The following is a 16,910-nucleotide window of genomic DNA, read 5'->3' as shown; positions in this document are numbered from 1 at the left end:
AAATCAAAGTCATCACTGATCTACTTGGAACAGCCACCTGAATAGAATAGTCAGCTAGGTCTTGAATGTTCTCACATCCAATGATGTGATGTGATGATGATGAACCTCTCTCCCCAGTGCCCTTGGGCATGAAAAGCATGACCTCTAATGTCTAATACTGGAGCACTCCAGAGATCATTTCAAAAGCAAAATGTGTTTTACTCAAGATAAGTTGAAGTTTTGCTCCTTTCTTTCTAATTCTTGGTTTACAGTAAGAAAAAAATTTTTATTTCCTTAAAGAAGGAATACAAACACTGGCAGAGAAGAGAACAAGTACTAGGTAGGTTTCATCATCTGAAGGGCCACAAGGGGTGTACAATGCACAAAAGGTGCTCAGCTGAGGGGACAAGTGGGGCTGTGACCCAGGCACGGTTCAGCTCAATAAGCCAGGCGCTGCTGGCCCAAAAGGAGTGCCCTTCTGGAATTTGTCTGTCCAGGCGGTACCTGAAAGAATAAGACCTACAACTGATACCCGTGATAGAAGGTGACATGGTGTAGTGGAAAAGTCCATGCATTATAGATTTGAAGACTTGGATTCAAATCCTGACTCTGCTAGAAATATGTCATTAGTCAAGTATTTAGAACATTTGTTGACTTAGCTATAAAACAAGGATAATAAAACCTTCCAGGTGTTTCATGAGGATTAAAGTAAGATTTATTAGCACAATATGTTATATTCACGAAGGGTAAGTTTTTCCTCTTTTAGAGACAGAGGCTCTAGAACTTCAAAGAGTCTGAAGGATTAACAGTCACATGTTCTCTTGGGGAGTAAGATTTTTCTATTTATAGGTTAACTGCTTCTTTGTTTTGAAATTTTCTTTTTCATTGCATCAGGGCTCACTTATGCAATTCACTATTTTTCTCTTTTAATGACTAACAAAATTAAATGAAAAGGTTATGACTGTGACTAAGATAAAGTCCAAATATGGTAGTTACATTTCCTGGTGGTGCATTTCTCTCTCTCTTTCAACATTCAAAGGACAGGAACTTCTGCTTCTGGTTTAAATACAGTAATAGGGACAGGATTTACATTCTGCCTGAAAGAATTGAAAATCCACACAAGACAATGAACATTGCACAACAAAGCACTATGATCCCTGAGAGATGAGAAACAAATAACTGGCCCAGTTTACTGTCTTGAGAGAATTTCCAGGCCACAGAACAGGAGGGGAAATTCAAGCAGAGTCTAGAGGAATCTGAGTTGAGAATTCGGGGAGGCCAAGGTATTGAATAGAATCTGGAGGGCAGAGTACTGGAGAAGGGACAGCCTTCTGGAAAACTCTGGAATCTGACGAGGGTCCTCCTCAAGTACTTGCTGAGTACCAGCAACCACATATGTGGGAGGAAACTACCTAAGAAAAAGCATCACAAGAAAGGATTAGAGTGAAAAGTTCCCAAATCCCACTCAGGGCAGGAATAATAGCGCCTGTACCTACTAGCCAAAATGGTAAACATCATAATTCAAAAGGCACTGAGTAAAGCACTCATTTGGGTTTAGCCTGAATAATGGGAAAAACTTAACCCAACATTAAACAATGCTCTGGCCCTACTTAACAAAGCTGAAAAGCCAAGGCACAAAAGGATCCAACTGCTTTCTAGTAACTTAATCACATACCTAAGAGCAATGATCAAGAACAGGTAGAGAAATACAAACACACATTCAGAACCCAACAAAGCAAAATTTACAATGCCTGACACCCAATAAGAAATTACCAGGGGGACTGGCCCTGTGGCCTAATGGTTAAGTTCAGTGTGTTCTGCTTCAGCGGCTCAGGTTCTCAGGTTCGGATCCGGGGCATGGACCTACACCACTTGTCAGCCATGCTGTGGCGGCGACCCACATATAAAATAGAGGAAGACTGGCATGGATGATAGCTCAGGGCTAATCTTCCTTGGCAGGAAAAAAAAAAAAAAATTACCAGGGAAGCAAAATATGACCATACTGAGGAGGACCAACAATAAATCCAAATGACCCATAAATGACACAGATAATAGAAAAGATTAAGCATATTAAGAGAGACATTGAAAGACACTGAAGATTATAAAGACCAAAAGCTAACCTTAGAGACAAACACAACAACCTCTGAGATAAAAATTACATATCCACAGATTTGGATAGAAACTACTTAAAATGAAACACAGAGGAAAAAAGACTGGAATAAAATGAACAGAGTATCAGTGAGCTGTGGGACAACTTCAAGCAGCCAAACATACGTGCATTTGAAATCCCTGAAAGGGGGAAGAGGGATACACCAAAAAATATTTACAGTGACATACATTGCCTCCAATATTTCCAAAACTGATGAAATCTATGAAGCTCAATGAACTCCAAACACAAGAAACATAAGGAAAACTATACCAAGGGACATATGATAGAGTAAAAGAAAATCTTAAAATGATATAGACTGGGAATAGACAGACTAGGAAAAAATGACACTTCTTGGAGAGTTAAGAGTGATAGCCGACTTCATGTCAGAAACAATGCAAAGCAGGAGACAGTGGAGTGGAGCAATATCTTTGGGGCGGGGCGGGGGGGGATGCCTAGAAACCCAGCAAAAATATCTCTTAAAAATGACGGTGAATTTCTTACAACTGGTTGTGATTCCACAATTCTCATAAAATAAACATATTTTCTTTTTAAATGAGAGTGAAATAAAGACCTTTTGAGGGCCGGCCCCGTGGCTTAGTGGTTAGGTGCGTGCGCTCCGCTGCTGGCGGCCCGGGTTCGGATCCCGGGTGCGCACCGAGGCACCGCTCCTCCAGCCATGCTGTGGCCGTGTCCCACATACAGCAACTAGAAGGATGTGCAGCTATGACAGACAGCTATGTACTGGGGCTTTGGGGGAAAAATAAATAAATAAAATCTTAAAAAAAAAAAAAAAAAAAAAAGACCTTTTGAGACATATAAAAGCTGAAAGATTCATCCAACCTCAACAGACCTATATTAAAAATGTTCAAGTCTTTCAGGCAAAAGGAAAAGGAAAGGGATACCAGAAAGCCATTTAAATCTACAGGAATGAAAGAAGAGCTCCAGAAATGGCAACTATTTATGTAAATAAACAGAGCAGATCGGCTGGACGCATCTGCGTTTACTTTACATTTAACTCCACAGTTATTTCCTGTGGTAATTAAAGGTGCCCCATAACATTCTATCCTTCAATTTTGCCCCTTCTTTACTTCCTGTAAGTAGAGAATGTTTCAGTGGAGATGGCTCTATAATTTGAAATTATAATAGTACTAATCTCTGCTTTGTAAAATGCTCTTCAAGGTGGTAACAACAAAACAATCTGCAAATAGCCTGGTCCGTGGAGGCATCTAAACCTAAAACAAAAGTTAAAAATAATTTATCTAAGCTGTTTGGTGCTTGTTTTGTTTTGAATTTTAGCAATAACAGCAAAGTGCATTTAACATTAAACTATACTACTGTTGCATTCTTAATGGGAAATGTAAACATTATTTAGGCTTTTAAAATTCAAATTCTTAAGGATGGTCACATTGAATAACTCCAATTTCTAACTGCAGACCGAGCCAAGCAAGAATCCTATGCATCTGGGTCTACCTTCCTTCCAAACTTGGAGGTATGAAAGTATTTTATATCAGAAATAAATAGGGAAATATTAATACTGCCAATTCAGCTGTGAAAGAAATGCCTGTTAAAAGCCTAGGAGAATTCTCATCATCTTCAATACATATTCATCTCCAGAAACAAAGCTGCACTAAGGCAGGGCATCCTCACCCTTAAAGTGATTCCTCACATTCAAAATCCAATCTACTGGAACAGGACTGTCTATCTCTGAACTCACTAAGTCGTATACCGTCAAAGGCCTAACTAAAATACAGCAACTCTTTAATAAAAAGAAAACAGTTATGTCCCTGCAGAAGCACAGTCTGCACTTTTTCACTAGTTCAGTAGACTCTCTTGGAGTTTGTTTTTAAAAGTTTGTCAGGGATCTGAGCATTAAATACTAGCAAAGTAGGGGCCTCCCCCAAGGTGAAGGAATGAATCATGTGTGAATAGCTGAGATGGAATCTGCTCACCAGCACCCCATCTTTGCAAACTACAACCTCAGCCTACTCGTGCATACTCCATGCAAACAAATACCTGGTCACAACAAACTTTGCAGAGGAAATTCACACTATACACAAGGGTCCTTCCTGTGACTCAGTTAACTTCAAAAGAGGGTCATGCGCCCACACTTTTCCATCTGCTCACAGGTGGCTGTCATGGAGGAAAGATATAAATCACTATTTCTATAAATCAAACTCCCTCTAACACACATTTGAGAAGTCTCCAATGACTGTGCATGTTCTCACGTAGCAATTCACGTGTCACGTACACTAATGATATCTGATAATATCTAACATGCAATTATACACCTGAATGCTCTTCATGAATTAACTTGCTCAGTACACAAAACCACCATGAGGTGGTTACTATTATTTATCACAGATATTTGACAGATGAGGAAATTAAGGCCCGGTGATGTTACAGAACCTGCCCAAGAGCACACAACAAGTAAATGGTGAGCCAGAATAAGAAAACACACCTCTGGCTCCTGTCCACACTCTTAACCACTATGGCACGTACAAGGTCCCCATGACACGTCCCTAAGAACTACCACTGTCTTTACATTTTTCCTACTGTTTCCCTATACCCACTCAAAGGTGAAATAAAATACATACACACAGTTAATTTTGGTATACATTTGAGTGGTCAACTCATGTTACCCCTTGTGGACTATGCATTTTGGATCTTCCATTTACTTACACCTAAAAGTTGACCAACACCAACTTCTTTGTACACCACCTTCATTTCCACTGGCCCCACAAATAATCCCTATCCCCATAATCATTATTTCAGAGTTTCTCACAGCCAGTCCATACCTGACTAACAACATCTGTCCATTCTGGTTTCCAAACTTCCTTCAGGAAACACAAATTTTACAACAACTAAGTGTAATGGGATAAGCAATATAAGTTGGAGGCAGGAGTGATGGTGGCGGCTGGGAATGGCCACCATAAAATTCAGAAAGGGCTGATTAAAGCTGCAAGTCTCTATAATGTTTCCACTCTAAACTGTAAAAATTACATTAATATATAATTTCAAAAGAAAAAAAATTTTTTTTAATTCACCTACCACAATGATCAAAAGAAAAAGAAAACTGACACCTAGGAACTCACACCAGCCTCAGGTCTCTCAGATCTTCAATGGCTGGGCTGCCCTGTCCATCACACAGGCAAAGAGCTTCTAGAGAGAGGCTGGCTTTTGCTTTCACAAAGAGTGATTTCAGATGATGACCTTTTAATGGCTAGGTAAAAAGATACCTTTTATTTTTCCCTTTAATAAAGAAAAATAAATCCTATAGAACTCTGGGTTCTACTGATTTCGGTGTGCCAAAAAGATTCCCAACTTCAATTAAATCCAATGGCATCAAGTACGCAGAGCTAAACATAGCTTAGGGGGTTTCCCGTAGAAAAATAATACTTCATAAACACATGGGATTGTTTTGACTCAAGACTTATCATCAGAAAATGGAATTGTTTCAATTTGCATGTTGGAAACTCAAGGCAAGCTCCAAACTGAGGCTGGCATAGTCTACACTCAGATCTTAATTTCTCTTAAGAAGGAAGTCAAACACATGAATTCCCTCTTTCTTTCTCCCCTACTCCACCAAGACAAAAGGCCTATTAACTGATGACCCTAAAACCAGGTACCTACAAAGAGTAGTTAACTGTAAAAGAATGGGAAGCAATTCATATCATTCTTAAAAAAAACAGAGGATGCATTTTCCAAAGCAAATAGATAAATCATAACCCTGGATTTTTAGGATTCAGTGTTTTCTCCTAGAAAGTCTAAATGCCAACAGAGAATGCAAACGGTTAACCACGAAACATGCTCTTCTCACGTATAAATGAGGCTTAGGGAATTTTAGACACAAGGGAAAAAGTAGCATCTAGTCAACAATCCACCCAATGCTTGAAGCAACATTTTGAGATTTTATTTATTTATTTATTTTCCCCCCAAAGCCCCAGTAGATAGTTGTATGTCACAGCTGCACATCCTTCTAGTTGCTGTATGTGGGACGCGGCCTCAGCATGGCGGGAGAAGCGGTGCGTCGGTGCGCGCCCGGGATCTGAACCCGGGCCGCCAGCAGCGGAGCGCGCGCACTTAACCGCTAAGCCACGGGGCCGGCCCGAAGCAACATTTTGGAATAACCACTTTAGGCAGTTGCTCTGGCCTTGACTTACCAGCAGAAACAGCTCACTCTGAGATACAATATACATAAGATGAAGGAACGTGGAGCATTGCAGTCTGAACAATACACTGACAAAGCTCCAAGTATTCGGGTGCCAGTTCATACATCCTGCCTAGAAGGCAGGATTCATACAAAATTACTTATACTAAATATTCATACTAAATACCAATGAGAGATCAAAACAAATCAGCCCTTAAAAGTTGGAAAGTATTAAAAGTTATTATTTTGGAGCTAGCCCTAATGGCCTAGCAGTTAAAGTTCAGCACACTATGCAACGGTGGTCCAGGTTCAGTTCCCGGGTGCAGAAACACACCACTCATTGGTCAGTAGCCAAGCTGTGGCAGTGGCTCACCCAGAAGAACTAGAAGGACTTACAACTAGAATATACAACTATGTACTGGGGCTTTGGGGAGAAAAAAGAAAAGGAGAGGAAGATTGGCAACAGATGTTAGCTCAGAGTGAATCTTTCCGGGGGGGGGCGGAGGGGGACGAGGCTTTCTGTAAAAAAAAAAATTATTTTGTACTAGCTATGTACCCTGCAACAGTGCAAGAAACGTGTGCCCTAACTACAAAGGCCTCCTCCTATAATCCAGGCCACCCAAGACCAGCCCTAAATCTAGCCTAACCTGTCAAAAAACCTTAATCTACATTACGTCCCTGACGAGTTTCACTGGTAGAATGTGATCATAACCAAATAAAATGCTGCTATGAATCTTTAATTCAGTAAGACAAGGTAATTGGCACACTAATAATTAAAGCAGATTAGCGATGGTTAAGTTTTTCTTAAATTCAGCCTGAACAAGGTTTCTCTTTTCCACTGTCCTGGAGAACGAAAGTTAAAGACTGGTTTGCATACAGCTGCCAAATACCACCACAAAGAGGAAGCCAGCAGCACTGTCATTTGAGAAAGGCACTAGGAGCCAGGGACAAAGGACCCCCCTCCAAGAAAATGAAACCTACCAATCTTCCATCATCACACTCCCATGCGGACCGATTTAACCAGAGGTGAGGGTGACAGCCAGCCACATAAGCTAAAGAGGACTGGGTGCTGTTATTTCCAACCACACACTCGTAGAATTTTGTCGCTAAATGGAGATGAATGATGATGCCAGATGCATGACCACCCACCCATGGTTGCACCCACCGTGTCTAGAAGCATGGATAATATTATTACACATTCCAATGTATCTACTGATAGGATATTTTTATACATTCTTGAACTCGCTCTCTTGTGATGATGTATTTTTCAAATTGGGGCAGGGTGAATGTTTGTTACAGAGTATCTGAAACATAACAGGCTTCTTATCACTGAGACACTCACCCAAGTGTCTTTAAAACGCAGAGAGACTTCTTACATATGCTTGCTAACTGCTGTAACAACAAATCTAATGACACCTTCTAAGACGTGGTGCTAAGCATTAAGAGAAAACGAAGATGGAAGTTAATACAGACTCCCTGTATCAAGGGCTTTTTAAACAGAGACACTGCTTGATGGAAGAAAATAAACCAAGACTGAGCTACAGATCTCAAATTTCAGATCCCAAGTACACTTCTGTTAAGGATTTTAAATATCTACACATGGCTAATCTTGTCCTTTCCTCTTAATTTTCCACCATACTCAGTTCTTCATTAGATACACACACCTAGATAGTTTCTGAAAAGTAACTAATTCTGTAGAAAGAGTAAACAAAGACGACCAGATCAGGGGATTTTTTTTTTTTTCCTTTCCCCAACCTCTCGAACTAACAGATTCTAAGAAAAAGTCCTTTATCTCACCCAGGAAAACATCAAGTATGAGAACGGAAAAGGTATGAAATGAAATATGGGGGGGGGGCGCGCACGCGCAGGGGCCAGGGACGCGGCGGCACACGTAACACATGAGATAGAAGGCAGACAACTAACAAAGGGTTTTAAAAACCCCAAATTAAAAGCATTATTATATAATGTCACTAACACTGTTTGACCATGAAACCACAAACTCTTATCAAACTACTATAGCCGGCTTCCTTATCAAACCATCTTATTTAGGAAAGTCGTATTAAAATTAAAAGTTTTAAGAACCAATTCCACAACTACTAACTTGGTTAAACACGAAGCGGATTTTGCCTTCCTGATGAGGAAAAACAAAATTTCAGAAAACACCACGTTTAATTCTTCAAGTTTTTAGAAGCATCTCTTGAGAAATGGCAAAATAACATCTAATATACTCAAGAATACTACTGATGAAAATCCATTGAAATGAACAGTTAAGACAGGAATTACAGGTTGGCAACTCTTTGGCCATTTTTTATGGCAGGAACATGTTTTGTTTGGCCCACAGCATTTTTTTGCTTGTTCCTTTTTAATTCTAATTACTGGACAATATTTAGAAACCGGGACATTTGATATAAAAATCCAGAATTCTGGCTCCCCTACGAAAAATCGAGAGACTGGGTGAGTGGGCCCAAGTTTGTTCCCATGTGGCAAACACTGGCACCTAGTTTGAAGTCCCTGGTTTAAGGCACCAATAATTTCAGCCTTGGGTACTAACCTTTTCCTCGACGGCCCTTCTTCAAAATCTGAAGAACTAACATCGTTGCTAGTAGAGGACACTTGGGATGCATCGTCCTTCTCATTCTCTGACTGTTCTGATGCTGGTCCTAATCCCTTAGACTGGCCATTACCAAGGAGCCCTACAGGTGAGAAAAGGGGACAAACACTTCAATACATGACATCAGGAAGCAGCACTTTACCACAGGTAACCTACACAATGGCTGATGAGGACAGACAAGAATTTGGATAGATAAGAATTAGAAGGCACATATCCCTTTTGAAGAGGGGGAAAAAGTCGCACTTCATCCTACTTTAGACCTTTTAAGAGAGTGAAATGCCTAATAAGGAAACAATTTCAACAGTCAGAAATCAAGCAGAAATTTGTAATCATAATAATGTACTGTAGGGTTCTTTTTTGAAGTTCATAAACATCTTTTAGGGCTAGGGGTAGAAAGGAAGAAAGGCATCTCAAGTATTACCAATTCAAACTAGTTATCCTTCAAGGGCTAAATATTTAGTCTAGAAAGACTGAAATCATTTTTGGAATTGCCTTCAGAAACCAGAACCTGACACACAAGAAAAAGCATCATTACTTTGTAGACATATCTTAGTTATTAACTAGAAATCCTACTACACAACCTTCTCTTCACGGTCGTCCATTCATTAGACAGCCAGCATACGTGCCTTTGGTTGTCTCAAAGGACAAAGACTCTCTTTGACTGCGTATATGGCACCAAGCACAAGAGGCAATCTTGGGACCCCAGGATGTGTTTTTAGTAACCAAACTGGAGACAGGTCCTAGGGAAGGGGCTGTGCCAAGTGATACGGAAGTATTTTATTCAGGTGATGTGCAAGTATATTAGCAAGCAGCAAGGCCACACTAACGAGTGACAGCTGAATAAAGGCCTAGTCTTCTAGCATGCATGTCCTTGCATTTAGCGTTCTGCACGCCATTCAGGTTCCACCAATGGGAAGCTTCTATAAACACAAGTGTCCACAGCAACTGGCTGCCACTGTCACTGTCTAGTCACCAGACTCGTGGGCATCAGAAGCTGGGCATCAGCAGGAATGCTAGCACAAGATCTGCATTTTGACAGCCATAGCGTTTGGCTTTGAAGCCAAGACCAAAGCGCAAGGTGGCCCTTGATTTTTGTTCTTCCACTAATTTTGTAAGCACTTAATTCCCTGCATTATATCCCTTTTTGGTTGAAACACTTAAGACTAGTTCCTATTAGCTGCATTCAATACTATACAGCCTATAGTATTCTATATATGTGGTAAAATTTTCTGAAAGAACATAGCACACTGCAACAAAACCCTGGGACTTGGACTGTTTATGCATGCATTTCCCCAGTCATCTATTTGTACATCATTTCAGAGTACGAGTAATAACATAAGGTTGGAAATCTAATACAATGCAGTAAATAAAATCTCATGGCTATCACTTAGACATGTGGCTTTAGGAGTCACGACAACAATATGGAAAGGAAAACATATACAACTTCCCAAAGAAAGAGAAAACATGGCAAGAGCTTGCACTGTGAGACCAAAAGAAGACATAACTGTGTGAAAAGGTTAGAAGTGCACCCAATGATTCAAAGATTAAAGCTGTTCTATCCATTACAGTGGCCACTAGTCAGTCACATGGAGCTACTAAGCATTTGAAATATGGCTAGTATGGATAAGAAAATAAATTTTTATTTTTATTTAATTTTAATTAATTCAGAACTGAATGTAACTAACATTTCATTAATAATTTTATATTAATTCTCGAACTATTTTGGAGATATTATTAGGTTAAGCCAAATATATTAAAATTAATCTTACCTGATTCTTTTAATTTTTTTAATGCAGCTCTAGAAAACTATAATTACATATGTGGTTGAAATAATCTCTCTATTGATCAGCACTAAATTAGAGCACTTTAGTAATGTCATCCTGGGTTTGCCAGCCCATGAAATCAGTAGGAGGATACAGACAATACTTAACCGAGCTTAGGAAACTGGCCAGGGACATAACATAAATGATATTTGTAAAAAGAGGAGAAGATGGATGAATTGTCACACTTGAAAAGGATGGAAAATTCGAAATAAAAACTCAGGTTATGAAACTGTATGTAACATTAATAAGAAAAAAAAAAGGAGATATGCATCTTAAACATAAGTGTACCCTTAGTTGAGTTCAAATTTTTCCCCAGTATATGAGTACATAAAGGAGAATAAAGCAGGAAAGGAGAGAGGGAATCTGACTTCATCCATTCAGTCATTTAACACCTACCACATGCCAGGACACTGGGGATATAGGCATAATCAAACAAAATCTAAATCTAGTGAGAAGAGACACATCCACAAACACACATGTATATATCAGTTACTAGTATGTGCCAAGAAGAGACTTTGTGCTTGTAGGGCAAGGAAAAAGTGATGGAGGAGGGCAGTGAATACGAAATAATGGAGCCAACAAACAAGTTTGCAATATCAAAACAAGACTAGCAAAGTTGGGATTTGCAATATGCCTAAAAACAAAAGCAAAAAGACAGGTGGTGGTGGTAGAAGTCAAGGAGGAGAAGGAAGAAGAGGTGATTGTTTTGAAGCTCAATTTGGATCAAGGAGGAAATAAGGAAGGACTAGGTGCTGCTAGGTGAAGTCAGGAAGAAATGCTGCTGTACCCTTTGGTACACACAAGATCTTAAGTATCTGCTGAGTGAAGCAGCTAGTGAGCGAGTGAATGATTTAGCAGAGAAAAATTAAGCTATTCAACAGCAGGTATACTCTTTCTTCTGACAAGAATAATCTCAATAGATTGTAAAGGCCGAGATTCTCAAACTTGAGCATCAATCAGAATCACCTGCAGGGCTTGTTCAAACACAGTCCCCTAGGCCTCATCCCCAGTCTGTCCTATTGTAACAAATTTCCAACTAATGCTGATGCTGCTTTGGCTGGTCCAGGGAACACATTTTGAGACCACTACTGCAGGGGAAAGCAAGGTTCAAGCCAGTAAGAGATCTAGTTGCCATAAGACACTCTAAGGCTCTGGGCAAGTGTGAATTAGAGCCCAGGAAACCAATTGTGATTGCACAATCTAACATAACACAACTCGAAGTAAGGCGTCCAAGTTCTGTTGGGGCATTCTTCCACCTTTTATCAATTAATTTTGTGAAGGGAAAGAAGGTTGCTTACAACACTTGTCACAAAACTATGAGTCAGCTAATGACAAACACAAACTAAAAAAAGTACCACATTAGAAGAAAGTGTTCATATCCAAGAGGCATAAATGTAAAACGGCATATAATGTTTCTTCTCTTCAAAAAAATCAACTGTCCAAGCACAAATTCAGGGAAAGAGGATTATGAAATTTGAAATGAAAGGGGGGAATTTTAATTAACTGTATGTGAGCTCAATGTGAGGCAAAATGGATGAGGATGCTCTGAAACACTAAGGCATAACTGAGCTCCATTAAAAGGAATGAAAATAGTGGTCCATTGTCCCAAGCCCTCATCCGACTAGTATCTTCAAAGAACTCCAAAATTTTCCCCATTCCAAGGATTAACAATGACTGATTTACCTGAACTAGAACAGACATGGATTGTCTGATTCACTTTCCAGATTAGGAAAATGGGGCCCATATACAGAAAATTGATTGCCTGATATGCAAACTGAAGGACCTCTGCTTTTCATAGCCTCTATTAAGAGGCAAGACTGACTTGTTGTGCTTACGATCAATTTTTTCAATTCGAGTACTCCCAGCCTGTATATATCGGCACGGAGAAAATTTGCATTTATTTTTAGTTAGACAGTCTACATGGATGGATAAACCTGGGCTTTTTCTTTTTTGCACACCTCCACCACACCTTTCACATCTCCAGTGTACTGGCTACCCCATCTCATTTTGAATGTTTTAATCCAAATCGTACAGACGGCCCAATACAGAAGAGCCAGGTCAGCAAGATGCAATATGATGCCACAGGGCAGAATAACCGTTATTGTATTAGACAAGCTAATGTGTGCTGTCTTTTCTTTCTCCTGCCTAACAAAGCCCTGCCACCAAGTTTTTTAAATTATTATTTTTAGTCAGTGAAATAATGAAATGGCATCCCCTCCTTCAGACACACAAACTAATTTTTTTTTCCAAACCCCTCCCCCGATCAACACAAACCTTTGTTGGGGAGATGAGGTTAAACAGAGGAAACTGAATGGCCCAAAGATTCAGTCTCCCCACATTAGCATTTGTTCTCCTCTATTAATATTCAGTAGGTTGAACTTAAATTAAACCATGTCTATTGTCTTTCACAAAAGCAATAAATATGAGCTGGAAATTTCAAATCACTGCCATAAAGGCAGCTTGGGGACTGCCTGCAACCTTGCCTAGTCACCATCAGCTGACAGGAGCAGCATGTCACAGACCACTCAGCCACCACAAAGGCAGTTCCCATTCTCACAGCTGAGAACCCCCAAGAAATCAAATACAACAGAACCCTGCCATCCCTGGCTCTGCAGATTCAGGAGCTTTTCATCTCATCTCCCAAATTAGCAAGAAATGAAGAGGCTGTCAAGGCAATACATCAGAACTGTCTTCTTTCTGAGCCTGGAACAGCAGCAGCAAAGGGAAATAAGAATCCCTGTTCTCGGAGGCTGGAGATATATGTGCATGCTCTTCTCCCTCTTGCCTTAACATAAAGGGGGCTGGGAAAATTGAAACAGAAATGAGGCCAAAGATTCCTAAGCAATTGATGAGAGCTACAGATTTCAGAACACAAATGTATAAAGAGAAGGTATTTCTTTTCTAACATCTGAAAAAAAAAGACTAGAATGTACAGTCCTTATAATTCTATGATGTTTTAGACACAAAGAAGTTTCACCAGGCCTCCCATTAGCTATACATACATGACAGAACACAAAACCAAAGGAAAACGTAATGCCTCTGTTTCACAGAAGCAACGCCTAGGGTTAAGGAAGGGTTAAAGAAGAGGAAACACAAGGAGACCTTTGAAGCTTCCAAAACATCTGGAGCAAACCAAACTTATTAGCATATTAGGGAGGGTCACTGTATTTGGCTTTGTTGTTGAAGAGATGCACAAAAGGTAATTCTGTATTACAGAGCCAACGCCGTCTGTCACCCTGTCACTGTGAGACAAGGTATCACATTACATATTAAACAGTCAAGCATCCAAAGAGAGCTTTCATTTTCAGCAGAGAGGGAGAGGGAGGGAGAGAGAGGGAGAGAAGGAGGGAGGGTGGGAGAGGGAGGGAGAGAGAGAGGAAGGGAGGGAGGGAGAGGGTGTGTTGGGGGATGGGGATGGCTGCAGCACTTTGAGTTGAGAGAAATTATAAAAGCAGCCCCGGTGGTTGAGGTAGGGCCCTCTTTGAGGTATTCAGAATGCAGAGTTTGCTGCCATTACTAGTGAAAAATAAAGCCTATTTTAACTCCAATTTTGAAGGAAAAATTGGATTGTCTGCTTTTTGCATTTCGATGCCAGGGAATATCTGGCTTGGGCCAGCTCAGAAGGTTCAACATGAATATGGAGTTTAAACCCAACTGTACACACTCAGCAGCTAAGCTTTCGGATCAATCCCAGGGTCCCAGGGTCCCAGGGAAGGGTGTGAATAGCACAGAGAGATCTGTGAGGCCAAGCCCAGGATGGTCCACTGACATCCTCTCCATATCAAAACCCTGAGGTGGCTGAGAACAGTCGTGAGGCATGATGTCACTGCGACACTGATGGTCAGTGAGGCACAAATGAAAGTGGTTTAACACCTCCGCTTATGGAAAATGATTATCCCTTTCCCTCAGGAGAATGGCCCCTGAGCAGATTCGACTCCCCTTTGTCTGCTCTCTAATCAACTATGGAGATTTCCCGTTCCAGCCAAGAATATATAATCCAAAAATAGCCCCAACGACCCCTCAAGAGTCTCAAGATAGGGGGGCAACATGTTTTCGTTATTTTAACACTCAAAAAGTAGGTAGGTAGGTAGGTAGGTAGGTAGGTAGGTAGATAATCCCACAGGAACCCTTCACCGCCAGACTCGTGCCCCACAAAACCTTCTTGAACAATCTAAATCTCCTTTGCATGTGCAATTTTTTGAGAAAAGGCTTTAGATTAAAACCTGACACAGTGATTAACTAATAACATGGAAAAGTTGGGCCACTGGGTAGGCAAGGAAAAATGTCTGACCCTATCCTTTCTTGCCTATTTCAGAATTAACCAAACGGCTAAATCTGAGAGAGACAAGCAGGAAAAGAGGCAGACAGAACCCTGAGCCCAGAACACATTTCCTCACCTTGAGGCACAAAGGAACAAGCCCAGCAGACATGTCACACTTACACACAGGAAGGGTGACCAGATTGCCGCTATTACTAAAACGGGCCCTAGTCTAGCTGTCTAAACCCCAAATGAGTGAGCACCACCAAAGAACAAAAGACCTCTCCTTCCCACGTCCTGACCAGGAGTCACAAGAGAAGAGAAAACACTCCTACTGGAGAGGCCCCAACAAAAACCGAAAAAAAGCCACAGTTGAACTTCATCTGATACAAAAACCACTCAGTGGGAAGGATCCATGATCTCGAGGAAAGATTTCTGGAGCAGCCCAGAAGCTATTGAAACTCAGATGATCACAATAGCGAGCAAAATGTACAGTGCATTTTGGCACAACTCCCTTACCTCTGTGGGGAAAGGGTTCTTCCTCCCTACACTCTCCCCCTTTTTACTCATTCTTCATCCTTAACGTGATTTTTATAACGATCACAACAGGTAAAGTACCTCGTATAATAATAATTACTGAAATATGAACATCCACATTGCTCTACAATGACAACTTCTGCTTTTGCATCCAATCATCATAACTCCTCCAGCCCAAGCCTTAACTCCTCTAGCTCCATACCCCATCCCAATATCTTCTTACTTTTACACTGGCGAACAGTCCAACGCATGGCTAACCAGGCAACCTAGTTATAATTGTCCATCAAAACCATAAATCCTTGGAATCCCCTAGGACATGCAACTCAAGCTTCTATCTTAAGTAAAAGGGTTACACTGTACGGATGGCTCAGTACTGAACACCCCAGAGGTCGAAAACTGCCTTCCCCATTCAGAAGAAAAGTGACTAAAGAAAATGTTGGGCTTAGGCTAGTTTGGAAAGTGAACTGCAGAACAATGGAAGAAAATGTTGGGCTTAGGCTAGTTTGGAAAGTGAACTGCAGAACAATGGCATCATTGCAGAGCACAGGAACTTAGAGTCATACATACTGGAGGTAAACACTGGGCATTTTTAGAGAAATTCTTTTGGACAGATAAATGAGACCAGCATGTTCAAAGTTTTATGCTCAGATAACCTAAAATGCCAAAATCTGACTTTGCAAATAATGGAATTTGCACTTCTCAAAGGGAAATATACGCAGCATGTTCTCAGATAGCTACTGTCTACCTTTAAGTAATTACAATGTACATGTATATATGTATATATCTTTAACGCTTCATATCATCATTACATTTACTCCCCAAATATAAGTACCAGGCTCTTCAAATGTTAGCAAGTCTCTACCAAGCTGAGCAAAACTAGCTTTAACGCAAATCAACAAATACAATAAAGTTACTGGTTTCTGTACTAGTCTGTGATGAAAAGGGGCACAACTCCAAATACTTTGTGTCCGAACATCATAATTCGCGGATAAGTAAACAGCCACACTCTTACCCCCCAAAACTCTCTTGGCTGCCTTTATTCTGTAAGATGATAAAAATGGACCCCACAGAAGTTCTAACTTATGTTGTGTCTGAAGCATGACTGGGAGGGTCAGAAGTTGCCCAGTGCCCTCATTACCTCACTCACGTACTGAGGACAAACTGCACACCCACTTTTCAGATGAATATAATAAGAAAGGATTAAATGGGCTATTCAAAGTCAAAAAACAATCTGCTGACAGCCAAGTTCAGAGAGTCCTACTGCCTCCCAGAGCAACACGCTTCCCCATGCTGAAATCTAATGGCAGCAGTACAGAAAGCAGAACTCGAGGAATGTGGCCACAGAATCTGCAAAGATTTGAGGCACCTAAAATCGATGGCTCATAAAATTCATTTGTGTTTATATC

At 40.5% G+C, this 16,910-nt stretch overlaps 1 protein-coding gene across 9 annotated transcripts in view; it reads right to left on the bottom strand.

Moving 5' to 3' along the window:
- JARID2 (jumonji and AT-rich interaction domain containing 2) overlaps positions 1-16,910 on the bottom strand; it is a 260,738-nt gene that overhangs the window by 102,183 nt on the left and 141,645 nt on the right. For 7 of the 9 annotated variants that reach the window (XM_087438035.1, XM_087438036.1, XM_087438037.1 and 4 more), the window contains one exon: positions 8,827-8,968. The exons of the other annotated variants lie outside the window; for them this stretch is intronic. In XM_087438035.1, the coding sequence (XP_087294161.1) occupies positions 8,827-8,968 (142 nt within the window). The remainder of the gene's footprint in view (positions 1-8,826; positions 8,969-16,910) is intronic. 9 annotated transcript variants of the gene reach the window in all.

Source organism: Ceratotherium simum, chromosome 13 (assembly GCF_057802395.1).
Source record: "Ceratotherium simum simum isolate JZ-2026a chromosome 13, ASM5780239v1, whole genome shotgun sequence".
NCBI lineage: Eukaryota > Metazoa > Chordata > Mammalia > Perissodactyla > Rhinocerotidae > Ceratotherium > Ceratotherium simum.
Note: the sequence above shows the minus strand (reverse complement) of the source record. Positions and strands in the feature narration are given on the sequence as shown.